This window comes from Chelonia mydas, chromosome 3, assembly GCF_015237465.2.
Source record: "Chelonia mydas isolate rCheMyd1 chromosome 3, rCheMyd1.pri.v2, whole genome shotgun sequence".
NCBI classification, from domain to species: domain Eukaryota; kingdom Metazoa; phylum Chordata; order Testudines; family Cheloniidae; genus Chelonia; species Chelonia mydas.
Window position 1 is genome coordinate 87,181,758 of NC_057851.1, and position 27,625 is coordinate 87,209,382.

Consider the following 27,625-nt stretch of genomic DNA (forward strand, 5'->3'; position numbering starts at 1 on the left):
TGTAGGAACTCTACTGCCCACTGTATGACACCAAGGGCACACTCTGTCCAGCTGATCACCTTTTCTTTTGTACCTGTAAGTGGTGTTTGGAAAGGTGGAGTAGAACTGGAAACTTTGACCTCTGGATGCTGTGCGCAGTTCCTGCTTTTCACTGGTTAACAGTAAATTATATCCAACAATCAATCCACTGGGGAAAAGTGGTGGAGACCAACTGACTTCCACGGTTTCGGGACCCGAACTTTGAATATCTTTAATGATAGGAGCTGAAACAGGAACTGTAAAAGACAGAAATCATTTACTGTAGACATGGTTTTTCAGGAAGTGATTTTTTGGGGATGGCTGGGAGAAGATGTGGGGGATGAGTTAATATAATAGTCCATTCTTGCTGGTGTTATATGCTGCTGAGAAGTTAAATAGCAGGGCCAGGATCATGTCCTGGAGTTTCATGCATGGAAGATGCCCTCCATGCAGCATCATGGAAGGTGGAGAGTGCCAATTTTGTGTGACATTCTTCCCCTTTCCTGGCCCTTTATGCCTGCCCTTCACTGACTGTTCCAAGCAAAAGGGGCTCTGCAGAATTCTAGGAACTGGGGCAGGAAAGGGTCAGCTCTATGTGGCACCAGCCTCTGCTCAGTGCCTGTTTTTCCATGCTGGACCCTTAGATTCCTTCTCAGATGTTTATGGGGTGATCCAGCTACACAAAGGAAAGGGAGGCAAGAACCACATTGCTACAGGGTGGCTTCTGATTCCACACAGAATTAGGTTCCCAGACCCACAGATCCTGAAATCCAGGGGTCTGGTGGGCGCTTGGCCTCCAACATCCACAGCTTCCCCAAGTCCCTCCCACCAAAGGGACAATGTAGAGAAGTCTCCATGAAGTACATCTCACAGAGTTTTATTCCTTCCTTTAAATAAATCCTGTGGGTTTTTCCATGGGAGGATGCAAACTGGCCCAGGAAAATTAAAACATCAACATTTCATTTAGGGACAAAAAGCACATTCAAACCTTTTATGACATTATATAGACATACATAGTTTTCCCCCACATGTCTCAGTATTTCTTAGTTTTGCTCCAAGGGGAAAGCAAAAAAGTATTGCAAGGAAAGCACTAAATGGGGGAGAATAAATCTCATATAATCCATAGACAAGTTTCTGATACATCATAAGACCCAAACATAACCACGGAGATGCCCCAGTAGTGTAAACATCAAGTCTGGAATGCTTACACTCAGTGATGTTATGGAGAGCACTGACAGGAACCCCTATTTTTAATCTTGCCAACAAACTGAAAGACTGAGGTGATCTCTCTGCTTGTAATGAATCACTTTCCATCTTTTTTTTTTTTAAAGATCTCATGGATACTGTTGAGTTATCACTCTCACAGATGATTCATCCCTAGGATTTATAAAATACATATGAAGAACAAGGTTCCAGTGAGGTGTACTTAGTATAGATTTGTTTCTTTGTCACCTTCCCTTCCTGTGGCTGTGAGAAATCATCTCTGTTTAATTGGAAAAACATATGAATAGGTTTATCAATCCCACACTCCTCTTGGCAGTATGATGCACTCCTGGGTCACAGGGTTTATCATAAGCCAAAGAAGGAAAATTTTGCGGGAACCTTTGTTGTTTTGTCAGCACATCACCTGAAGCCACGGGTCAAAATCCCAATAGTCAGCCCATCCTTCCATCGTTCTGAGGTAGATAAATTAGAACCACATAACTTTCTGTGAGGGGGCTTCGGAGGGGACTTTAAAAACTATGGGGCTATCTGCTGTGACTAGTTACTATAAATCCTGAGATACTTTTTGTAAGAACATATATGTCCTTAGCCAAAATTGCCCTCCACTCCATTGTACAAAGTGCTGTGCACCCATTTGGTTGTCGTCCTACCTTCAGAATGTAGCCTACACCTTTGGCTAATTTTCGATAGCGCTGCCTTTAGTTCTGAAAGCATTTCCCCATTTCCTTCAGCATGAGGCGCTATATAAATCTAAATTCATTATACTATTAATGTCTACACTTTTAGAAACTTAGCCACTTAAACATCTAAATCTTTTGAGGTTCAGCCATGTCCAATTTAAATATAACCTAATGATTTACATAACAGGCTCACAACCAGCGCAATACAAGTGAATGCAACAAAAAGGAACTTGAACAAAGATTTTTTTTATGCCTCAAACGAAGGGTTTGCACTAACACTTTAGTTATAGTTGCTTAAGGGTCTACCCTTATCCAAAGCCCAGAGAATAGAATGGAAAGACTCACATTGATTTCAATGAGCTTTGAAGCCTAAAGCCTAAAACGAGTACTATTTCTCCTTTCCCCTACTGAACACCAGTATCAGTTTCTGCAAAGGGGAACACAGATCAGTGTTCATGTCGCACTCCCCGTTAGTACCCAGCCCAAGCCAAGGAAGCTAATCATAGAATCATAGAATATCAGGATTGGAAGGGACCTCAGGAGGTCATCTAGTCGAACCCCCTGCTCAAAGCAGGACCAATCCCCAATTAAATCATCCCAGCCAGGGCTTTGTCAAGCCTGACCTTAAAAACTTCTAAGGAAGGAGATTCTACCACCTCCCTAGGTAACGCATTCCAGTGTTTCACCACCCTCCCAGTGAAAAAGTTTTTCCTAATATCCAACCTAAACCTCCCCCACTGCAACTTGAGACCATTACTCCTTGTCCTGTCCTCTTCTACCACTGAGAATAGTCTAGAACCATCCTCTCTGGAACCAGCTCTCAGGTAGTTGAAAGCAACTATCAAATCCCCCCTCATTCTTCTCTTCCGCAGACTAAACAATCCCAGTTCCCTCAGCCTCTCCTCATAAGTCATGTGTTCCAGACCCCTAATCATTTTTGTTGCCCTTTGCTAGACTCTCTCCAATTTATCCACATCCTTTTTGTAGTGTGGGGCCCAAAACTGGACACAGTACTCCAGATGAGGCCTCACCAGTGTCGAATAGAGGGGAACGATCACATCCCTCGATCTGCTCGCTATGCCCCTACTTATACATCCCAAAATGCCATTGGCCTTCTTGGCAACAAGGGCACACTGCTGACTCATATCCAGCTTCTCGTCCACTGTCACCCCTAGGTCCTTTTCCGCAGAACTGCTGCCTAGCCATTTGGTCCCTAGTCTGTAGCTGTGCATTGGGTTCTTCCGTCCTAAGTGCAGGACCCTGCACTTATCCTTATTGAACCTCATCAGATTTCTTTTGGCCCAATCCTCCAATTTGTCTAGGTCCCTCTGTATCCTATCCCTGCCCTCCAGCGTATCTACCATTCCTCCCAGTTTAGTATCATCCGCAGATTTGCTGAGAGTGCAATCCACACCATCCTCCAGATCATTTATGAAGATATTGAATTAAACCGGCACGAGGACCGACCCCTGGGGCACTCCACTTGACACCGGCTGCCAACTAGACATGGAGCCATTGATCACTACCCATTGAGCCCGACAATCTAGCCAACTTTCTACCCACCTTATAGTGCATTCATCCAGCCCATACTTCTTTAACTTGCTGGCAAGAATACTGTGGGAGACTGTGTCAAAACCTTTGCTAAAGTCAAGAAACAATACATCCACTACTTTCCCTTCATCCACAGAACCAGTAATCTCATCATAGAAGGCGATTAGATTAGTCAGGCATGACCTTCCCTTGGTGAATCCATGCTGACTGTTCCTGATCACTTTCCTCTCCTCTAAGTGCTTCAGAATTGATTCTTTGAGGACCTGCTCCATGATTTTTCCAGGGACTGAGGTGAGGCTGACTGGCCTGTAGTTCCCAGGATCCTCCTTCTTCCCTTTTTTAAAGATTGGCACTACATTAGCCTTTTTCCAGTCATCTGGGACTTCCCCCGTTCGCCACGAGTTTTCAAAGATAATGGCCAATGGCTCTGCAATCACATCTGCCAATTCCTTTAGCACTCTCGGATGCAACTCGTCCGGCCCCATGGACTTGTGCACGTCCAGCTTTTCTAAATAGTCCCTAACCACCTCTTTCTCCACAGAGGGCTGGCCATCTACTCCCCATGTTGTGATGCCCAGCGCAGCAGTCTGGGAGCTGTCCTTGTTAGTGAAGACAGAGGCAAAAAAAGCATTGAGCACATTAGCTTTTTCCACATCCTCTGTCACTAGGTTGCCTCCCTCATTCAGTAAGGGGCCCACACTTTCCTTGGCTTTCTTCTTGTTGCCAACATACCTGAAGAAACCCTTCTTGTTACTCTTGACATCTCTTGCTAGCTGCAGCTCCAGGTGCGATTTGGCCCTCCTGATTTCATTCCTACATGCCCGAGCAATATTTTTATACTCTTCCCTGGTCATATGTCCAACCTTCCACTTCTTGTAAGCTTCTTTTTTATGTTTAAGATCCACTAGGATTTCACCGTTAAGCCAAGCTGGTTGCCTGCCATATTTACTATTCTTTCAACTCATCGGGATGGTTTGTCCCTGTAACCTCAACAGGGATTCCTTGAAATACAGCCAGCTCTCCTGGACTCCTTTCCCCTTCATGTTAGTCCCCCAGGGGATCCTACCCATCCGTTCCCTGAGGGAGTCGAAGTATGCTTTCCTGAAGTCCAGGGTCCATATCCTGCTGCTTACCTTTCTTCCCTGTGTCAGGATCCTGAACTCAACCAACTCATGGTCACTGCCTCCCAGATTCCCGTCCACTTTTGCTTCCCCCCACTAATTCTTCCCTGTTTGTGAGCAGCAGGTCAAGAAAAGCTCCCCCCCAGTTGGCTTGTCTAGCACTTGCACCAGGAAATTGTCCCCTACGCTTTCCAAAAACTTCCTGGATTGTCTATGCACCGCTGTGTTGCTCTCCCAGCAGATATCAGGAAAATTAAAGTCACCCATGAGAACCAGGGCATGCGATCTAGTAGCTTCTGCGAGTTGCTGGAAGAAAGCCTCATCCACCTCATCCCCCTGGTCCGGTGGTCTATAGCAGACTCCCACCACTACATCACTCTTGTTGCTCACACTTCTAAACTTAATCCAGAGACACTCAGGTTTTTCTGCAGTTTCGTACCAGAGCTCTGAGCAGTCATACTGCTCCCTTACATACAGTGCTACTCCCCCACCTTTTCTGCCCTGCCTGTCCTTCCGAACAGTTTATAACCATCCATGACAGTACTCCAGTCATGTGAGTTATCCCACCAAGTCTCTGTTATTCCAATCACGTCATAATTCCTTGACTGTGCCAGGACCTCCAGTTCTCCCTGCTTGTTTCCAAGGCTTTGTGCATTCGTATATAAGCACTTGAGATAACCTGCTGATCGCCCCTCATTCTCAGTATGAGGCAGGAGCCCTCCCCTCACAGACGTTCCTGCCTGTGCTTCCTCCCGGTATCCCGCTTTCCCACTTACCTCAGGGCTTTGGTCTCCTTCCCCCAGTGAACCTAGTTTAAAGCCCTCCTCACTAGGTTAGCCAGCCTGCTCGCAAAGATGCTCTTCCCTCTCTTCGTAAGATGGAGCCCGTCTCTGCCCAGCACTCCTCCTTCATGGAACACCATCCCATGGTCAAAGAATCCAAAGCCTTCTCTCCAACACCACCTGCATAGCCATTCATTGACTTCCACGATTCGACAGTCCCTGCCCCGGCCTTTTCCTTCCACGGGGAGGATGGACGAGAATACCACTTGCGCCTCAAACTCCTTTATCCTTCTTCCCAGAGCCACGTAGTCTGCAGTGATCCGCTCAAGGTCATTCTTGGAAGTATCATTGGTGCCCACGTGGAGAAGCAGGAAGGGGTAGCGATCCGAGGGCTTGATGAGTCTCGGCAGATCCAACCAGCGGACCAAATTTTTGTGACGCATCCGGGTCATGTGCCACCTGAAGCATGTTGTGCATACCCTAGGAAGAAGACTTCTGCAAATACAGGGAACTTTAAATCTCCGGTGACTTCCAGTGTTATCACAGGATGAGATTTAACATGCAATTAGATGCGAGTTGAAAAAGTAACAAGGTGTACCTTCACTATGTCTTATTGATATATATAAGCATATTTCCTATCAGTGTGAAGCAGGCTCTACACCACTAATAGAAAGAGAGCTCATATCCTGAAGCTGGCTCTATCTGAACGCTCCAGTTAGTGCATCGTTTCTTATGTCCATTTTATGACAAACTGATAAAGTAGCCATTAAGTTAAATGGTTACTTAAAGCCAAATTGCAGACAAATATTGTGAAATTTGCTTAAACTAATATTGCTTCTTTCCATAGCAAGAATGTTACTAAATTGATAGTTTCTTCCTGCCCTGGTGCTCTGAACCTCACCTAAAAGTCACTGGTTTCAGAGTAACAGCCGTGTTAGTCTGTATTCACAAAAAGAAAGGGAGTACTTGTGGCACCTTAGAGACTATCCAATTTATTTGAGCATAAGCTTTCGTGAACTACAGCTCACTTCATTGGATGCATTCAGTGGAAAATACAGTGAGGAGATTTATATACACACAGAACATAAAAAAATGGGTGTTATCATACACACTGTAAGGAGAGGTTTCAGAGTAACAGCCGTGTTAGTCTGTATTCGCAAAAAGAAAAGGAGTACTAGTGGCACCTTAGAGACTAACCAATTTATTTGAGCATAAGCTTTCGTAAGCTACAGCTCACTTCATCCAATGAAAACTTATGCTCAAATAAATTGGTTAGTCTCTAAGGTGCCACAAGTACTCCTTTTCTTTTTACTGTAAGGAGAGTGATCACTTAAGATGTAGGTTTTCTTTCCCCGTTCACCCCCCCACCCCACTCTCCTGCTGGTAATAGCTCATCTTAAGTGATCACTCTCCTTACAGTGTGTATGATAACACCCATTTTTTCATGTTCTGTGTGTATATAAATCTCCTCACTGTATTTTCCACTGAATGCATCCGATGAAGTGAGCTGTAGCTCACAAAAGCTTATGCTCAAATAAATTGGTTAGTCTCTAAGGTGCCACAAGTACTCCTTTTCTTTTTGCTAAAAGTCACTGTGGATTTTATTTGGTGGTGGGTACAATATATTTTGTACCAATTTTTTTTTCTTGTTTTATATACCTTGGATATACATGATAATATTCAGATGTACAAGAAACTTGGCATTTTCCCTATGTATCTCTACAAGGGCAAGAAGATGTGTTAAAAACGCAATCACTGTCAATGTTAAAGCCCAAAAAAGTCATTTAGAGAGATTACATTTGAGAATCATCTGAAAAATTACATTTGAGAACAAAAACACACGACTTTCGCACTGCAATGGTCACAAGCTACTGAAGCTCACCATGCAAACAGGTGGAAATTTAATTGTGTAAGAGATGTGATAGTTCTGAATGCACAATGCCTTCACCCCATGAGGCAGTTGTTAACATCTACACCTAGCAGACCATAAAGGGGAAAATAAACTAGAGACAGCACATGAAAAATGGTGAGACACACTAGCAGCATGTGGCTCTCTACACGGGCATACAAATGGATCAAGAGCACTTCTTAAAGGTTAGAAAATATACATACAATATCTTCTCCCTCTTCTGCCCACAGCCCTTTCATTTAAAAAGGAATGTTATAAGTATACGTGATTAAAGCTACATGTGTGAAGGAGAGATTTGCAGTTTTTCAGATGAGTTTAGCCCATTCCTACTCACGTAGCTTTTCCTCTTTTTCTTTCAACCTTATTGTTGTAATCTTAAACCTCTGTAATCACCTGAAAATAAATGTTTAAAATGGAAACCCATTCAGAGGGTCATTAGTGACGCTTTGAGTCAAACAAATGGATTATGGATCATCTTTGTCTCACTACTGCAGAGACATGCAAGATTATCGTGCTTTTTCCATTCTATTGCTGCAGTTAAACACACTTTAACTTGAACAAACTTTAGAAATGCAAACTAGCCCATCAAGGCCAAAGTTTCAGCCAGTGTTAAACCAGCCATCAGTTTTGTGTCTTCAAAGATAATCATCAAAGTATTTGCACTCACAGAGTTGTGTGAACACAGACCAGGTAACTGAGCACCCAACGACCCAATCTGCCCTCATATTTTTGAAGAGGCAAACACTTCCATATGCCTTTTTGTAGAGACTAAGTAGGAATCATAACTGAAAATTCAGCCAAAACTCTTTCAGATTAAAGCTAAAGATTCTTTAGTAATATTACCCAACAGTCTGCAATTTTACAACATATAATGAACATATGCTTCTGAAAGGGATAGATAAGACAGAAAACATCATAATGCCACTATATCAATCCATGGTACGCCGACTCCTTGAATACTGCATGCAGGTTTGGTTACTCTGTCTCAGAGAAGATATATTAATATTGGTGCAGAGGTTCAGAGAAGGGCAAAGAAACTGATTAGGGATATGGAACAGCATCCATATGAGGAAAGATTAAAAAGACTGAGACTCTTTATCTCAAATCAGCGATGATTAAGGGGTCTACAAATATATTCCGTAGACCATAACCTTTACAGAGATATGTTACATGGCATATGTAGCACAAAACATATTCCAGTTATGTCATATATATTTTCATAAGTGTATTCCCATAAAGCATTATGGGGTGCAACATCACACTGGGGGTCACCCATGAATTATAGAAATATAGGACTGGAAGGGACCTTGACAGGTCATGTAGTCCAGTTCCCTGCACTGAGGCAGAACTAAATATAATCTAGACAATCCCAGACAAGTATTTGCCTAGCCTCTTCTTAAAAACATTCCACAACCTCCCTAAGTAATTTGTTCCAGTGCTTAAACACCCTATAGTTAGGAAGTTTTTCCTAATGTTTACCCTAAATCTCCCGTGCTGCAATTTAAAACCCATTACTTCTTGTCCTGTCTTCAGTGGATAAGGAGAACAATTTATTGCTCTCTTCTTTATAACAATATTTATGTACTTGAAGACGGTTACCATGTCCCCCCTCAGTCTTCTCTTCTCCAAACTAAAGAAACCCAGTTCTTTCAATTTTTCCTCATAGATCATGTTTTCTAGACCATTCATTATTTTTGTTGCTCTCCTTTGAGCTTTCTCCAATTTGTCCACATCTTTCCTGAATGTAGTGCCCAGAACTGGACATAGTACTCCAGTTGAGGCTTAACAGTTCTGAGTCAACTGCAAGAATTACTTTACATGTCTTGCTTACAACACTCTTGTATTTAATATATCCCAGAATGATGTTTGCTTTTTTTTTTTTTTTTGCAAGAGTTGTATATTGGTGACTCATATTTTGTTTGTGATCCACTATAACAGATCCTTTTTTGCAGTACTCCTTCCTAGGAAGTCTTTTCCCATTTTATATTTGTGCAATTGATTATCCCTTCCTAAGTGGAGTACTTTGCATTTGTCCTTATTGAATTGCATCCTCTTTATTTCAGACCATTTCTCCAGTTTGTCCAGATCCTTTTGAATTCTAATCCTGTCCTCCAAAGCGCCTGCAACCCCTCCCAGCATGGTATCATCAACAAATTTTATCAGTGTACTCTCTGTGACATTATCCAAATCATTTATGAAGATATTGAATAGAACTGGACCCAGGACAGATCAGGGGTACTGAAACAATTTGTATAGTGGGGTTACTGAGAGCCATTGAACCAAACTGTAAACGCTTCATATGATGGAAACCACTTCAAACCAGGGGGTGCGGCAGCACCCTCGGCATGCTTATTTCAAGAACCTATGGGACAGGTCTCTGTGGGACCCCACTTGATATGCCCTTCCAGCTTGACTGCAAACCTTTAATAACTATTCTCTGAGTATGGTTTTCCAACCAGTTGTGTACCACCTCACAGTAGGTTAGTCTAGGCTGTATTTCCCTAGTTTGCTTATGAGCAGGTCATGTGAGACAGTATCAAAAGCCTTTCTGAAAAATCAAGATTTATCACATCTATTGCTTCCCCCCATCCATAAGACTTGTTACCCTATCAAAGAAGGATACCGGCTGGGTTTGGTATGATTTGTTCTTGACAAATACATGTTGACTGTTATTTATCACCTTATTATTTTCTAGATTCTTACAACTTGATTGGTTATTTGCTCCATTTTCTTTCTGGGTACCCAAGTTAAGATGACTGGTCTATAAATCCCTGGGTTGTCCTTATTCCCCTTTTTATAGATAGGTACTATATTTGGCCTTTTCCAGGCCCCTGGGATCTCTCCCATCCTCCACGGATTCTCACCCAATTCCTTAAGTGTTTTATGATGTATTTTGTCAGGCCCTGACAACTTAAAGACATCTAACTTGTCTAAGTAAGTCTTAACTTGTTCTTCCCCTATTTTAGCCTCAGATCCTACACAATTTACACTGATGTTTATCGTCCAATCACTGCTAACCTTTCTAGTGAAAACTGAAACAAAAAAGGCATTTAACATGTCAGCCATTGCTACGTTTTCTTCTGCTATTGAAATTAATAGACAGCAGATTTAAAACAAACAAAACAAAGTACCTCTTCACACAACACAGAATCAACCTGTGGAACTCATCCACATGAAATGTTGTGAAGGCCAAAAGTATGATTCAGATAAGAGTTAGATAAGTTCATGAAGGATAGGTCCATCAAAGGCCAATAGCCAAGATGGTCAGGGACACAGCCCCATACTCTGAGTGTCCCTAAACCTTCCACTTCCAGAAGCTGGGACTGGATGACAGGAGATGGATCACTCAAAATTACCTTGTTCTGTTCATTCCCTCTGAAGCATTTGGCACTGGCCATTGTCAGAGACAGGATACAGTATGGCTGTTCTTATGAAAGTCAATGGTAAGTAGTTTTCTACTTTAGAATCATGACATCAAAAGAAACTAAAACTTTTTAGCACTGCCCTTGAACTGTGACCAACAGTGTAATTACCTCCAAATGCATGAGTCCGGTAACTGGGACTAGATGGAGAATAGAGCTGCATCTGAGATGTGATGATCCAAACTACTCGAAACTCGTATTCTGTGAAGGCTTGAAGGTTACTCACTGTGTACGAATGCTCAGATACTACCTAGATCAATACACATACATATAATCATTATCACTGTTCCTCTAGCTGGAATGACCATGTAGGATCTCAGTCTAGCCTGATATGACAACATAAAACAATATGTACATATTAGAATGTCACAGACCTAACTCTCTTATAAGCAGAACAAGTTCTAGGTGATTCATTTTCCTTAAACAGTATGTACTGATTCCTCCTTTAACACTTCCTTCAAAACCCACTGCCAAATTTAATCAAATATTGGATGGATGGAACACAATATTAGGTACATAGGACATAGGCCTGGAAGAGATACCCTGGGTCAGATCAAATCCCCTGCTATCGCAGGCAACCCAACATATACTCCTGCTCCTAAAGTTATCAAGCTCCATCTTAAAACTAGTTAGGTTGTTTGCCCCCACTACGCCTATTGCTCCAGAACTCACTTCTCTGATCATTAGAAAGCTTCTAATTTCCAGCCTGAATTAATTTTAAAGAATATTCTAATTTTAAGCAAATAATAGCTTAAAACAGTAAAATATTAAATATATTAACATCAGTAAATTTTAAATTGTTGTCACTCACCCACAGGCTTCTGGGTACTTAACAAATACACTTAAACTTAACATAATAGTCATTTTACCCAAATAAATCCAAGAACAAAAATAAACAAAAAACATCCCCAACAATCCACCACCAACATAAAAAAAATGCACAAAGAATCCCCCAATGCTTTACAATCTTAACAAAATTATACGCAAGAATCATGTCATTCACCACTCAAATGGAGCCACTTCTAGTGTGAAATGTGGCAACTATTTTATAGAGTACAAGAATAATAGAGAATAGGTGAGGAGAAGAAGTGAAGAACACCTTTCCAATTGAATCACGACTGGATTGTAAATTAGACTAGGTTGTTTTATTAAAAGATTAATTTAAAAAATAAGTTGGAACTTATTTTGTCCTCCCTTACCTCAGCATACCTCCAGTCTCCTGGGAGCTGATTGTACTTCCACTGAATAATATATGTCACCCCAGAGATATTAGCCGACTTCCATCTCAATGTCACATTGTGGCTTCCAATAGTAGATGCAAATGGTGCTGTGGGTGAGTTCAAATAATCTGAGGGGAAAAGCCAATAAAACATGAACAGGGCTTAAGTCATTAATCCTCTCCCAGTGGTATTCTGTGGCAGCTTCTGGGCAGTAGGAGAATGCGGCAGCATTCTCTGAAGGACTGATGTTCAGCTGGAATACACTTTGGTGGTGACACACCTAGTACATTGGGTAAAAGTAAAGTGCATCTTGCCCCAGGGACCTGGCACATTCAGCAGTTGTGAAGCTGATAAAAACATGGAAAACATGCATATCAGGAAAAGAGTTACAGAATGAACCACAGTAATGTTATAAGACAATTGATATTAATATTAACTGGGCCAAACGCATCACTGTTGTAAGTGGGTGCAGCTATACTGAAGTCAATGGAGATATACCTATCTATGTTAGTGGTGAATCTGGCCTATTATGTTAAGCTATCCCTTAATTGGAAGCTTTGGGAGATCTGTCCATTTCTTTAGTGTCCTCACTTCCTTCTCCACTCAGTGATGGGTAAAACTTTGAAGGGAAACCCCTTCCATCAAAACATTAAAGCATGTGCTTAAGTTTAAGCACATGTGCAGTCACGTACATGCTTCAATGGGATTACTCGGATGCTCAAAGTTAAACACATGTTTTAAAATACTGGTCCCCAAACCAGCAAAGCACTAACGCATGTGTTTAATTTTAAGCACGTGCATAGTCCCAGTGAAGTGTTTTACTATCGCATATGCTTAGTGTTTTGCTGGATTGGGGACCAATATTTAAATAATCCTGTGGAAGGTCATGATTGGATGACCTGTCAAATGATGAACTTGCAGATAACAGACACTAATAGGCACGGAATAAAGAATAGGACATCTTCCATTTAAAATGTTGATACCATTCTACTTAGAATTTTGCAACCAGGATGAAAGTACTGTGTGTGACAAAATCAGAAATACTTTCTTAATTGGTTTGGTTTGGTTTAAGTGAAGTCCCTAGTCCATAAACAAAATCAGGGCTGCTTTTCTCAATGCATATTTGTGGAATGCCAGAGTTATACTGTAACTTAAAACCATCGCAATATGGCTCCCTCCCTATGTCCTGTCATAGCTGGGAAGATCTGATGTGGGGCATTCATGCTTTTAGTCCCTCCGATTTACCTTTCTGGGGCTGACAGCAAAACTTTTCAGAAGAACGCAACCAGTTGTGTCACTTGCTCTCCGACATCTTGTCAGAGACAGGGTTTGATCGTATTAGGACACAAAGTAAAGTGTACCTGTTCAGTCATGCCTTTGAATATATTTCCATTCAGGCAAAGCATGGGTGTGCTGTGCAACTTTATATAAATCTTCTTCCCCTGGTATCACCCATATTTAGTATATACATGCTTGTTTTGAAACTGAATGTGAGGCACCAAGTTCCCAAAGCAATGGGCAGCATGCGAACGCTTCAATATATTTTTATTATGATACAGCGCTCAGCAAAGCTTTTACTATAAAGCTTTGCTGAATGGAAATCCCTAAATTTTTCCAGTCAGGTATGGTAGATCCATAGGTGCTGGAACTAGGGGTGCTGAAGCTGCTGGTGCACCCCCAGCTTGAAGTGGTTTCCAACAAATACAGGGTTTTCAGTTTGGTTCAGTGGCTCTCAGCACCTCCACGAGACAAATTGTTCCAGCACTCCTACGTAGATCAGTCAGGGTGGGATTCAAATGCACTAAGCATTGGCCTAATTGCTCCCATGGAAATCAAAAGGAGTTTTACCATTAATTTCAACAGAAGCAGAGTTGGGCCATAGCTGAGTGCATTTGAAAATCCCACCATAAACTTCTGCATTTATATCCAAAAATTCCCAAGTTTCTGGAAGAAAAAGCCTACTTTTGTAATACAGCAACCATCTCTTTACTTTTAAGCTACACTAGCTGTGTAAGAATCAGAAAAGGAACAAGACTTTCCTGGCCCTGTTCAAAGAAAATCATATAATAAAAGCAAAAGGATACTCTTAGAAATGAGTTCAGCAGACCCTGGGTTACTACACAGCACTATGTCCATGCTTACCTTGTACTTCAGCACCATAAGCTTCCTCTGCACAGCTGCAGCCAAACTTACAGGAAACTCTCTGTATAAGACAGAAAGCTTGCCAGTTAGTACTGCTTCAATGGGATGTCTTGTTAGAAGCATCCAGACACATTTCTAATACACAGGAATACCACAAAAGTAGTTATATTCATTCTAAAAACATTGGCACCTTAGGCTCATTCCAAAAATCTATTGGCATCAACGGCAGTCTTTCCATTAAGAAAAGGAGGACTTGTGGCACCTTAGAGACTAACCAATTTATTTGAGCATAAGCTTTCATGAGCTACAGCTCACTTCATCGGATGCATCCGATGAAGTGAGCTATAGCTCACGAAAGCTTATGCTCAAATAAATTGGTTAGTCTCTAAGGTGCCACAAGTCCTCCTTTTCTTTTTGCGAATACAGACTAACACGGCTGCTACTCTGAAACCTGTCAGTCTTTCCATTGACTTCAATGGGCATTAGATCAGGCTCTGTATTCCCTATATTGCCCATTTGCTGCAATGCACAAATCTGGGGACAATTCCTGCTCACTTTACACATTTAAGACTTCAGTGAGAATATCTGAGGAAGGGAAGCAGAATATAGCCCATTTAACTTACTATTGATGAGAAGGCCTGAACACTGAGCCCAGCCCTTCTTGCTCCACCTATTTCTCACAAATGCTCCTTGCTCTTGGTCAATACGCTGTATTAGAAGTTTTTTTAAAAACACGTCTACCATCTAACTTCTTGTTATTATTTTTTGTCTGTGTTATAGTTGTGTCTATAGGTCTTAACCACCCCCAGAGCCCCAATGCCGCCCACACTGAAAATGTATATAGTAAGTAGAGAGCCTCTGCCCCAAAGAGCTTACCATCTAAATAGAGAAGACAGACAAAGGAAGCCTCACTAGCTCTATTTTACAGCTCCACTGAACTGAGACGCGGAGGGTAAAATTTTCTAAGGCACCCAAATGACCGACAATCCTAAGCCTACTTTTAATCGTGACTTAAGCACATAGGAGCCTGAGTCTCACTGAAAGTCAATAACTAAATAAGCAATGACTCCAGCTTGCCTTTCTGGCTGCTACTCAGGAATGAGAGGGGGCTCAGGCTGCAGGGGCAGGATTTATATACACTCCCCCAGGTGTGCAGGGGCCAATCACTTACCTGAGTCCCACCGGCCTGCCCATCAATTCAGGTGATGCCTTCTCCTCTCCCCTCCCCCTCCCGATTCCCAAAGGAGGGGAACCCTTAAAGGAGCTACTATCCTGTTTTTTATGCCAGTCCAGACAAAGCTCCCCCACCGTGAGAATGCATTTGCTTTGCTGTATTTTATTTAGGGTCATTTACACTGCAAGATTGTCTGGCTTACAAAAGCTGAAGAAGATAAAATGTCCCAACTTTATAATCTCTGTTCATACAGCAAACAACTCTCAAGTAATAATTAACTTTGGGGTCATTAAGGTGATATGCTATATTAGGTGGCATTGTTTGTCTTGGTAACGTTCAAAGATTCAACTGTACACACTTCCTGCAGCTCACTGAAACTGATAAGAGAAAATTGTCCTAGCACAAAGTAGAGGTTTATTTCCCAAGTTCATGCATTAAAGAAGTGGCTCTTTGTGTTTTAATATTATTAGCAAGGCACAATGTTTCCAAGAGAAATATCTTGGTAAAGGAAAAGCAAACAGTACAAATACCAGCAGTCATGCTTCTGTGTGCTGCTAGGACAGCGTTGAATTGGGTGACCAGTTGTCCCATTTTTAAAGGGACAATCCCATATTTAAGCCCTCTTGTAGGTGTCCAGACTTTTTCTTAAAAATGGGAAAATTGTCCGGTATTTTCTTCCCCCCTCCCCGCTCCGCATCAGTACTGGGGGGTCCTGCTGCTGGCCAGATCCAGGGAAAGCCCAAGATCCTCTGGCTCAGGGTGCTGGCTAGGAGGAGCCAAGCCCTGCATGTGCCAAAGCCCCGCACAGCGCAGTACGGGGAAGCCTCTCTGCCACTCAGGTAAGCTCTGGAGTGTGGGGGTGGAGGGGAGGAAGCAATTTCTATCCTGTGCCCACCCCGAACCTGCAGGCTCCACAGCAGCCCCTGGGAGAGGGGCATAGTATCCTCTTCACCACCACCCCCGCCCTGTGTCCTGCCCCCAGAGCCCCAGGCACCCTCCCCTGCTGAGTCACCTCTCTGGCCGGTTTCCATGAAGCCCCTGCAGTGAGGTTCCCTGGGCCCTGGTGCACAATGCATCGTTAGGGCTCAACCCCTTCCAGCCCGCACTGCAGCCAGGGCAGCTAGGATATGTCGGTGGCCAGTAGCAGCCTGGAGGTGTTAGCTACCTTTCAACACTGTGCAGGCAGGAAGGGACAAGCTGCTTCCAGCCACATATGGGGCGGGGGGGACAAAGTGGGGAAAGCAGAGATGAGCTCTGCAAAGACATGGGCCAGGTCATACCTTCCAGCTCCCGTCCCCTCCGTCCCACACAGTGCCAAAAGGCTGCTGCTGGACACATTCTGGTGTGAACCTGGCAGAAATCTGGGGAGGGGGGCATGTGATCCTGTGTCCCACCCCTCCTAGCACCACATGTTGCCTCAGGAAGATACAGCACCAGGTACCAGGAGAGGTGGGTCCATCCCGGGGGCCCAGCCAGGCATGGAGGGCAGAGAGAGTTGGATTGGTTTGTCGCCCCCCCCACCCCGTGAGAGAGGTGTATGGGAGTGGGGGGGGGTCACCCCTCCCCGTGTGAACCCTAAAGCCTTAAAGATAAGAAGGTAAATAAAAAGAATCCAACTACGCAGTATTTCTTTTTAAACAGGGGCTCAGTCAACTTGATGTGAATTTGAATGTTTGTACTGCATAGTTCTGATTGATTGCCATTGAACTCACTTGAATATGAGTAATTTTTCCAGGTGTCCCGTATTCAGCATAGGAAATATGGTCACCCTAGTGTTGATCCTTTACAAACTGTCAGCTGCAGGTCTACATAATGTCTTAATCATTGACAGTCAAGAATGTTTAGGCTATGGGCACACCTTCTCTTAAAAACATATGCGCATCAACTGGTTTGTACTGCTTTGAAGAAACTGTAAAGTGCTCCATTCAACAGACATATTTCCTGTCTTTTTTCTTTATTTCATGTTTTCCTTCTTCCTTTTCCTACTGAACATTAATTGCTACAGCCCTAAACCTGATTTTGGCTCTTGCTGAGAAGAATAATAAAAAAAAACTTTTCCCTGGAGGTTTTTAAAAGCAAAATTTGCCATCTATTCCCCATGAAACCAAGAAATCCTTATTGGTGGAAGTTCCCCCTTAAAGTGCCAGATTCTGGCACCCTTATTCATGTTGAGTAGCACCTTATTCCATTAGTGCTCCCACTAACTTTAATGGGACTACTCTTGGGAAAAGATACTATTCAACAGCTGTGAGAATATTGCATTGTTTGTTTATAGGCATTTTCTATGGCAGTCAGCATGGCAGTATCTGAGCAACTCACATACATCAATGAAGTAGCCTCATAATGTCCCTGTGAGGAAAATGTGTACCCCATTTTACAGAAGGGACACTGAGGCCCACAGAGATTAACATGTTACCCAAAATCACACAGGAAATCTGTGGCATAGCCAAGAACAGAACTCAGCCCCAGTCCAGTCTTTAGCCACCAGACCATCTTTTCTCCTTCACAGGCTTAAAATTAAAAAGAAAATCTATGCCCCTGTTTGAAAATCTCATCCATACACATCTACATTCAAGCTTCACTTCTGGGCCAATGTACACTGTGTATCTTATGTTTTTAACAAGAAAACAGTGATGCAATGCCACAGGGTTTGCACAACACAATCAGACACCTGGATTTAAAATTTTGGGAATCTTAGCTGTGTTTCATTCTGCTGTGTGAACTGAAGTTATCATTTTAGGGTGTTTATACTGGCCTCATTGGTATTTAACTTACCTCACATGCTCTGACGTAGGTCTGATTCTGTAGAGAAGCAAACAAAAAGAGACGTGCTTAGCAGGAATATAGTCCTTCAATAGTCCAAATAAGGTAGTATCATCAGACATTTCTTACACACAGAGAGTACACAGCAGAAGCTTTTCAGTGATAAATGGCTAAAAAGAAGAAAATCCAAATTCAAAACTGGAAGGCCAGCATTTGAATTACGCCAAGTCTGACTGAGCTCAAGAAAAGGAACCCAGCTCCTCTCAGAGAGAAAGCGACTTCAAACTTTTCCCTGGGAACTGTCCCAGAACCTGTGCTAGTTCTTGTCCATTGGTTAACAGCAGGAAACATGGTGATAACATGGATTGTACAGATAGGAGTCTAACAGGGCCTGGTGCAGAAAGGTGTTGAACACTGACAATTTAACGGACTAAAAACCCAGCAGGGGAGTTTAATTTTCATTGAATGTTAGTGTTCTCTGTTCCCACCACACTGTGGCAGACATAATGCAGGTTTGTATTGTGAAGGTACCCCCTTGCCAGGAACTAGTGGTTCCCAGGTTAATGTACTCTATTTCAAAGACTTCTGAACTAATAATATGATGTTACATATTCCAATAAGAAATATATCAACCCACTGGGGAAAAAATTATGGCTATTACATTTTTTATTATAAAAAGACTGGTTTGGTAGAATACTTTTGGATAATTTATCAGACAAAATCAAAGCATAGGAAGTGGAACCATGACTAATACAGTACTTACACATTGCAGTGAGCAGCTTTTTTGTACTGTTGCATTCCAAAATCGACATCCCTGCGTGCACTGCAAGAAAGACAGTGAACAGTTAGTACTTTAAAAGAGCTGCAGTCAGACAAACAAGGAGGAAGGATGGTCCAGTGGTTAGGATGCTAACCTGGAAAACCTAGGGTCAATTTCTTGCTCTGCCACAGACTTCTGATATTACCTTTGGCAAACATGTGGGCTTTCTATGTGTCAGTTCCCCATGTGTAAAATGGGGTAACAGCACTTCTCTACCTCATGAAGATAAATACGTCAAAGACTTTGAGATGCTTAGACACTGTGGTAATGGGGCCTAGATAGACAGATAAAACTCCTGAAAGTTTCCCCTAAAAATTAATATAATGAATAAACATAGAAGTTTGTGTGAGTGATCCACACAGCCACTTCTAGACAGGACCTTGGCACAGCCATCCTGTCTGAGGTTACTGTAATGGCTGGTGTGCAAGTCCATCATTTTGGTCTAGACTGCAGCTTTACACTCTGCCCTGAGAGAGGGATGGTACCTGCTGCAAAGCTCCAGGAACAAAGCAAAGAATGAATTTTGGCCAAGGGAGCCCCAGTTCCTCTTTTGCTCCAGGAAGGAAGTATATTAATTAATTCACCCCCATCATAAAGCTCTTTCCTTGATCTGGCCAGGGTGGAGCAAGTGGTCCTTTCAAGTCTACTCCTGACTCACTGATAGAGAGAGAAGGAACAAATTTGCCATAAACAGCCCAAAACATTCACAAACGGACCCTCCAAAAATCATAAAATTGGCTTAACATCATGAGATTTAAAAAAAATAATAATAAATGTTGGATTTTTTATTTATCTTCTGGTTTTGGAATTGTGTTAATTACATTTAAATCTTTTCTCTCCATCCAGGAGCTCTACAAACTTCCTTTTTTTAAAAAAAAGAAAGTTGACATTCTTTCACAATCACCTGACTCCAAGAGCTGGGGCTTTACGAAAAACACCAAAATCACAAAGCGTAAGAAAATCACGATAATTGACAACTCTCGATCTGAGCAAAGACACCTAGGTGAGTAAGGGGGCACTGCTGCATGGCCAAGTAAACATTGTGACTATCTAGCTTTTCATGCTCACATGATCACTTAGGACGGAAGAATCCCATGCACCGCTATAGACTAGGGACTGAATGGCTAGGCAGCAGTTCTGCAGAAAAGGACCTAGGGGTTACAGTGGCTGAGAAGCTGGATATGAGTCAACAGTGTGCTGTTGTTGCCAAGAAGGCCAATGACATTTTGGGCTGTATAAGTATGGGCATTGCCAGCAGATCAAGGGACGTGATCGTTCCCCTCTATTCGACATTGGTGAGGCCTCATCTGGAGTACTGTCTCCAGTTTTGGGCCCCACACTACAAGAAGGATGTGGAACAATTGGAAAGCGTCCAGTGGAGGGCAACAAAAATGATTAGGGGACTGGAACACATGACTTATGAGGAGAGGCTGAGGGAACTGGGATTGTTTAGTCTGCAGAAGAGAAGAATGAGGGGGGATTTGATAGCTGCTTTCAACTACCTGAAAGGGGGTTCCAAAGAGGATGGATCTAGAGTGTTCTCAGTGGTAGCAGATGACAGAACAAGGAGTAATGGTCTCAAGTTGCAGTGCAGGAGGTTTAGGTTGGATATTAGGAAAAACTTTTTCACTAGGAGTTTGGTGAAACACTGGAATGCATTACCTAGGGAGGTGGTGGAATCGCCTTCCTTTGAAGTTTTTAAGGTCAGGCTTGACAAAGCCCTGGCTGGGATGATTTAGTTGGGGATTGGTCCTGCTTTGAGCAGGGGGTTGGACTAGATGACCTCCTGAGGTCCCTTCCAACCCTGATATTCTATGATTCTATGACCCCTGCCACCTCCCCCTACCCCTACCCCCGACCCCAGCTGTACCCGAGGCCATTTGCAGAGAGACTGTAATTCACTAAAAATTGTGGATAACATTGATGATTGAATCCTCCATGCATCCAGCAAATAAGTGGGAATGAGCCTTTAAGGGGCCTGTGGCTATCAAGATGAACTGTGCTAGAGATCCAAGATCTCTAAGGGAACCTCTCCTGAAGGCTGCTACTCCTTCCAAAAATCACCCCATCAAAAGTTTGTGTTAACTGGTAGAGATCTCCAGTATAAACCCAAACATTTATAGCTCTATAGAAGTCTAACACAACATCTTAAAAATAGCATTTTCAGTTTCCTCCCTGTGAAATTTGTGAGAAAATAAAATGGGTGTGTTATTTTAAATTCACTAGACTACCCAGAATGCAATAGTAATAATTATGTGCCTCTCATGGGTGGGGTGACCATACTTCCCATTTTGGCCGGGACAGTCCCCTTTTTAAGTTCTGTGCTGGCTGTCCTGATTTCTTTGACAAAAATGGGCATTTGTCCAATTTGCTCTTGCAAACTGATCAATTGGCAAGAGCAAACGAACAAATGCTCAGTTTACAAAAAAAGTCAGGTGCAACCGGAAGTGGGGCACAGAGGAACATTGGGGGTGGGGGTGGCAATGCGAGGCTCCAGGCAGCGGGACCCAGGCCTAGGCCCAGAGTCCGGAAGCATGGAGCTTGGCCACTCAACCCCAGTCCCAGCCACAGAGGGCATGGAGCTTGTGGAGGTCAGCCCCAGACATCATCAGCACAGGGCTCGGGTGCTCAGCCCCAGGCTGGGTGGCATGGGAGGGTAGGAGGGGGAGTCAGCTCCAGCCCCAAGTGGCAGCGGCTCTGTAAAGCCCTGCTGGCCGGGAGGGTGGGGGTGGGGGGCAAGCTCGGGCAAGCCCCGGGCCATCCCGTTTGTACTTTAGGAAATATGGTCACCCTATACATGGAAGCACTGATTCTGATGGGGACTCAAATTATCTCAAATATTTCTTCATTCTGAATTTTGTAGACCCTGAATTGAAATAGGAGCCTGAATAGAGACCTATGCTCCACTATGGCAAATTTACTTTTAAAAAAATAACCTCTGTCTTTTTAAGAATATATGCCAAATTCAGGCCTGCAGTAATTAGATGTAACTGCTCTGTAATCAATGGAATTGCCCCCACTTACGTCAAGTCTTAATATGATCCACCATGTTGAAAAAGCTCTAACCAGATAATGTGACCATTGCACCCTAGTTATCTATACAGAAATAATATTAGTAACAATGCAAACCATTACTCACAGCTACACTGATGTCACTAACATTGCAAGTATTAATGCCAAGCTCTCCTTCCTGTAAATGAAAAAATATATGTATTTATAAGTTAGTTTAGATATTCAGTACTTCCTCCACTAAAAAAAAATAGCAAAATAGCAGCATTTTCCTTCCTTCCTTCCATTTTTTTCCCCCTCACATGAAACTTTTAAAACCATTACTGAAATGTCAATTGCTTCTTGCTTGCTTGAATCATAGACTCATTAGGATATGGAAGTTGGTGGAGTCAGCTGGAGCCAATTAAGTTTTCTCAAGGAGGAATTTGGCCCTTTGTCTCCTGATTCATAGATTCTGAGGCCAGAAGGGAATACTGTGATCATCCAGTCTGACTTCCTGAAGGCCACTGAGCTTCCCCAAAATAATTCCTTTTGAACTACTGCATATCTTTTAAAAGAACATCAAATCTTGATTTAAAAATTGCTAGCGATGGAGAACCCACCAGGACACTCTGTAAATTGTTCTACTGGTTAATTATCTTCAGTGTTAAAATGTTATGCCTTATTTCCAGTCTGAATTTGTCTAGCTTCAACTTCCAGCTATTGGGTCTTGCTATACCATTGTCTCTAAATTGAAGATCCCATTATCAAATTCCCATTCCCTATGTATTTATATACTGTGATTAACCTTGTCTTTGCTAAGCTACATAGATTGAGCCCCTATAAGGTATGTTTTCCAATCCTTTAATCACTCTTGTGACTCTTCTCTGAGCGGTCTCCAATTTATTCTGATTTACTGAGACAATAATAAATGCTTCATAAACAAACCTGGAACACAAATGGCACAAGTCCAACTGGGTCTGACCTCCAAAATGCATGTTATAGATTTTGTTTCTTTAAAATAAATGCTTTTCTTCTGGTCTCCTTCTGAAATGGCTGTACCTAACCACATGGCAACTGATTCTCTTCTGGTACCAAAAGTGCCTCAGAACTATGGTTCCTATTCCCAGAGCACGTAGTTTGAAGTGTGCGAGACTAGGCACCTCTTCAGAAGTGCCAATGATTCTGGGATGCATCTAACCAGCTTTGAGTAGGTGAATGTGGGGTCATAGGACTTGATCCTACAAACGCTTTCGGCGTGTGCTGAACTCTAAGCATAGGACTAGTCTCATGAGAGAAGTTGAACATGCACAAGCATTTGCAGGATAAGAGGTATATAGAGTGGCAATGGTTAAGAACCCCTGTCTGATGCAAAACAGTCCCACAGCAGGTGTGATCACACATGTACCCTTTCGATGGGGAAATGGAAACTTTGAACTGTACTGACCTTGAGACCAGCTTTTTCTCATTTCAGTACCTGTCACAATATTTTTAAGTGGCATATGGAACATGGATGCCACATGTTTGGCTTTTAAAGAAGAGTGCTATGAAGAGTGACAGAGCATTTTGCATCAAGAATTTATTTAAAAATTAATCAGAGAATCCTTGTTCGGGATATTATTACATCCTAAGCTCATAGCAGGAAAGATGAGTAACCCTTTCACTGCTGCCAGGGCTCTTTTATGCATCAGAAACAGGTTTTAAAGACTGGCCATTTTAATAAGATCGTGTACCTGGTACACCCATCCTGTACATTTCATGTCCATAATCAGTATATTTTTCAGTACTGACAGAGCTAATTAGAAGACACACAAAATCATTTCTACAGAGCACAAGTACATGGTCTTCTAGACAAGATCAGTCAACATAGTAAGCCAAATAAAAATGAAATTTGAAGCATAATTATTGATCAGGTTTCAGTAAGAGTTTGGGCTTATCATCTTTATGCATCAGCAGAAGGAAAACAAATAAATTCCACTTCACTACCCAAAGGAACACTACAAAAACATAAGATTAAAGATATAACAACCCACTCTTCTACTTAAAGGGACACCAACAACTTGAAAGCTAGATAGTTTTAGATACCACATCTGCACTTAAGTCCCCTGCCAATTGTTGTGATTTTACAATTACACTTTCCTATTTTTAAAATGTTTTATTCTTCCATGTTGCTGTCTGAAAGACCCATACAAATAGAAGGCTATATTGACTAGCTAATTTTACAGCAAAAGCTGTAGATTAGATAGTCTATTAAAAAAGAAACTGCAAAAATAATTTTTGTTTGTTTTTTTTCCTGTAGTCTCTTCCAGTTATAATAATCTGATGTGTCATTTTAACAGAGGGGAAATAAAATTCAGATGGAATACGATTAATTGGGTTTCCCCTTTAATAGATACGATATCCATTTTTCCACTGCAAACTCAATTTTAAAAACATCATTTCAGCCCCCAGTTTTGCTCACATAGGTTCTTTACGTACAATTTCAAATAAAGTGGTTTGCATTAGAAAATGCTAATTGTGGTAACAACCATCATATATCTAAGAGTTAAGTATAATTTTTTCCAAAACTTACCAGGCCACCTGTACATAAATTCTGACAATTAATCAAGAAAGAACAATATACTGTAGAAATCCATATGCAGTAAACAGAAAGAAGACTGACTATCTTAGGCTTCCACAGGTTAAAGTTCCTCATAGCTTCAACAACAGTTTCATCTGGCAGTCTGCTACTTTTCTTGTCTCAGCCTCATAGATTCCTTGGATTTTAGATGCCAGATTGAAATGCGGAAGTTTTCTATGTTCTAAGTGTTAATAAAATCCTTGTTTATAATCCATCCATTCTATGGCTTTGGGGCTTCCTGGATCACTTGTCTTGAAATTGCACAACATCTATTTAACAGTTTCTTATTAAACCACTCAGACAAAGGTGCCGACCAATGAAAGGGCACATGACTCCTTATCATTGAAAAGAAAAATAAGTGGAGTGATCTTATCCTGCTATTATGGTGAATGAGGAAGAGCGAAAGAGAAAGAGAGAGAGAGAGGAGCCCTGTTTGTATTTTCTCTTATGATGAAACCATTTTTAATCACTGTTTTTAAAAATGGCTTCAGGTAACACAGCTGTGCTGATTGGTGTAGTGGAGAATAACTTTCTTAAAACATCTTTAACAAATAGTCCACACTGGCCAGCACAACCATGTTAGCTGAGACAGTTTTTAATAACTGTTTCCAAATATGGTTCATGGGGCCATATAAGTAGGGCCCTACCAAATTCATGGCCATGAAAAACGTGTCACGAACCATGAAATCTGGTCTCTGCCTGTGAAATCTGGTCTTTTGTGTGCTTTTACCCTACACTATACAGATTTCATGGGGGAAGACCAGTGTTTCTCAAACTGGGGGTCCTGACGCAAAAGAGGGCAGTGGGGGGGTCAGAAGGTTATTTTATGGAGGGGCCGCGGTATTGACACCCTTATTTCTGAGCTGCCCTCAGAGCTGCATGGCCGGAGAGCGGGGCTTTTGGCCAGGCGCCCAGCTTGAAGGCAGCACCCCACTAGCAGAAGCACAGAAATAAAGGTTGCAATACCATACTATGCCATCCTTACTTCTGCACTGCTGCCTTCAGAGCCAGGCAGCCGGAGAGTGGCGGCTGCTGGCTGAGGGTCCAGCTCTGAAGGCAGCAGCATGGAATTAAGGGTGATAATACCATACCATGCAGTCCTTACTTCTGTGCTGCTGTTGGCGGCAGCTCTGCTTTCAGAGCTGGGGTCCCTGCCAGCAGCCACCGCTCTCCATCTGCCAGCTCTGAAGGAAGCAGTACTGCAACCCCACACAATAACCTTGTGACCCCCACCCCACAACTCCTTTTTGGGACCTCCTACAATTACAACCCCGTGAAATTTCAGATTTAAATTTCTGAAACCATGAAATGTACGATTTTTAAAATCCTACAACCGTGAAATTGACCAGAATGGACCGTGAATTTGGTAAGGGTTGCCAGGTGTCTAGTTTTCGACTGGAATGCCCGGTCAAAAAGGAACCCTGGTGGCTGCCGACTGGGCCGTTTAATGTCTGGTCGGCGGTACAGCGGGGGCCCAGGGCTAAGGCAGGCTCCCTTCCTGCCCTGGCTCCACGCGGCTCCTGGTAGGGCCACCAGGTCCCTGCAGCCCCTAGATGCTTGGGCAGCCAGGGAGGCTCCTTGTGCTGCCCCTGCCCCAAGGGAGGCTCCACAGCTCCCATTGGCTGGGAACCATGAATAGGAGCTGCAGGAACAGTGCGCAGAGCCTCCCTGGCTGTCCATGTATCTAGGGGCTGCAGGGACCTGGTGGCTTCCTGGGAGCTGCCGTAAACACCACTGGGACCCAGCATCCCAAGCCCCTCATCCTGGGCCCCACCCCAGAGCCTACACCCCCAGCCAGAGCCCTCAACCCCCCTGCACCCCAACCCCCCGGCCCCAGCCCTCTCCTGCACCCCAAACCCCTCATCCTGGGTAGAGTGAGCGACAGAGTGAGGAGGGATGGAGCAAGTGGGGCCGGGGCCTTGGAGAAGGGGTGGAGCCTTGGGGAAGGGGCAGGGAAGGGGTGTTCGGTTTTGTGCAATTAGAAAGTTGGCAACTCTAAGCCACATACAAACCCAAAATATCATCTGAGTTGAAATGCTTGGTTGGGCTATACATGAAATGACAATAGGTTGTCTACTGATCCCATTAACTTTTAAAATTATTGATGTTATAATTATCACTATTTTAAAAATATCTATATTTGGTAGCACCAGGAAGCCCTAACATACATTTTGCTAGGTACTTTACAAACACATACAAAGGGCTTGCCTACTGTGAAGTTGCACCAGTTTAACTTACGCTGTGACTTTGTACTGCTGCAAAAGGTTGAATGGACACATTTTTCAGTTTAAGAGTGCCTTATTTTGATCTCTCTTATATTTATTAGGAAAATATTTAAACTAAACTGAAATAAGCCAATCAGACTAATATAGGAGTATCCACACAGGGGTTTGCACTGATTTAACTAAACCAGTTTCATTAAACTGATGCAAGCCTGCATGTGGACAAGCCCAAAGACACAGTACCTTTCCTAAATAGCTTACTTAAACAAATTCTAAGGAAGATCAATAGATGTTAAATTTTAGGAAGCTCAATTTTCTAAAATGGCCTCCAGTAACTGGGGGGTCTAAAACTGCAGATTCAATTAATTATCCCTGCAATGTCATCTGTGTAGACATCTAATTAACTTGTAGATAATCAGGCACAATCTGTTAGTTGAGCACCTAAATTGGTACAATTGAACTTGTAACTTTGTGTCCACAATATCGGAAAAGACTGATGAAGCCCCAGACAGAAATCAGGGCCGTGGTATTTAATTTAAAAAGAGACAGAGTACCCTGAATATACCAACTGAAGCCGTTTGTGGAACAAAGCTCACTCCTTCCCTTCAACAGCTCCTCACAGCCTGACCCTGGAGCTGTTCTGGAATATGCCAGCATCAAAGTCCTCAGCATTGGTCAAGCTTGTGCTTGTTACCTTCATAGTATACTCACCAAGAAATTAGATACAAAGCATAAAATACTCTTACTGGAAGCTTGCAACACAACCCTGCTTTACTGCATAGACTTTAGAAGCCAGATACACAAGAACCCAAAAATAGAGACACATGAAGCTGGATGCTTCCTAAAAGAAAGACAGCTCCCCCACCCACCTTACTCTAAGCTGCTCTTTGCAGACTGACTGCTACTGTTAGGCCCACCTCACACACCTCCCTGCAGAGTTCCCTAGCCTGCAAGCAGGACCAGGGGAAA

At 42.7% G+C, this 27,625-nt stretch overlaps 1 protein-coding gene across 1 annotated transcript in view; it reads right to left on the bottom strand.

Annotated features, from left to right (window-relative positions):
• The window catches only part of ROS1 (ROS proto-oncogene 1, receptor tyrosine kinase), a 110,366-nt gene extending 83,010 nt beyond the window's left edge, over positions 1-27,356 (bottom strand). The window contains exons 1-8 of the mRNA XM_043543138.1: positions 27,285-27,356; positions 21,966-22,016; positions 18,770-18,829; positions 18,019-18,045; positions 14,070-14,130; positions 11,907-12,055; positions 10,819-10,957; positions 74-275 (exon numbers count right to left, since the gene is read on the bottom strand). Coding sequence (XP_043399073.1) covers positions 74-275; positions 10,819-10,957; positions 11,907-12,055; positions 14,070-14,130; positions 18,019-18,045; positions 18,770-18,829; positions 21,966-22,016; positions 27,285-27,356 — 761 coding nt within the window. The remainder of the gene's footprint in view (positions 1-73; positions 276-10,818; positions 10,958-11,906; positions 12,056-14,069; positions 14,131-18,018; positions 18,046-18,769; positions 18,830-21,965; positions 22,017-27,284) is intronic.
• Between the last annotated feature and the right edge of the window lie 269 nt (positions 27,357-27,625).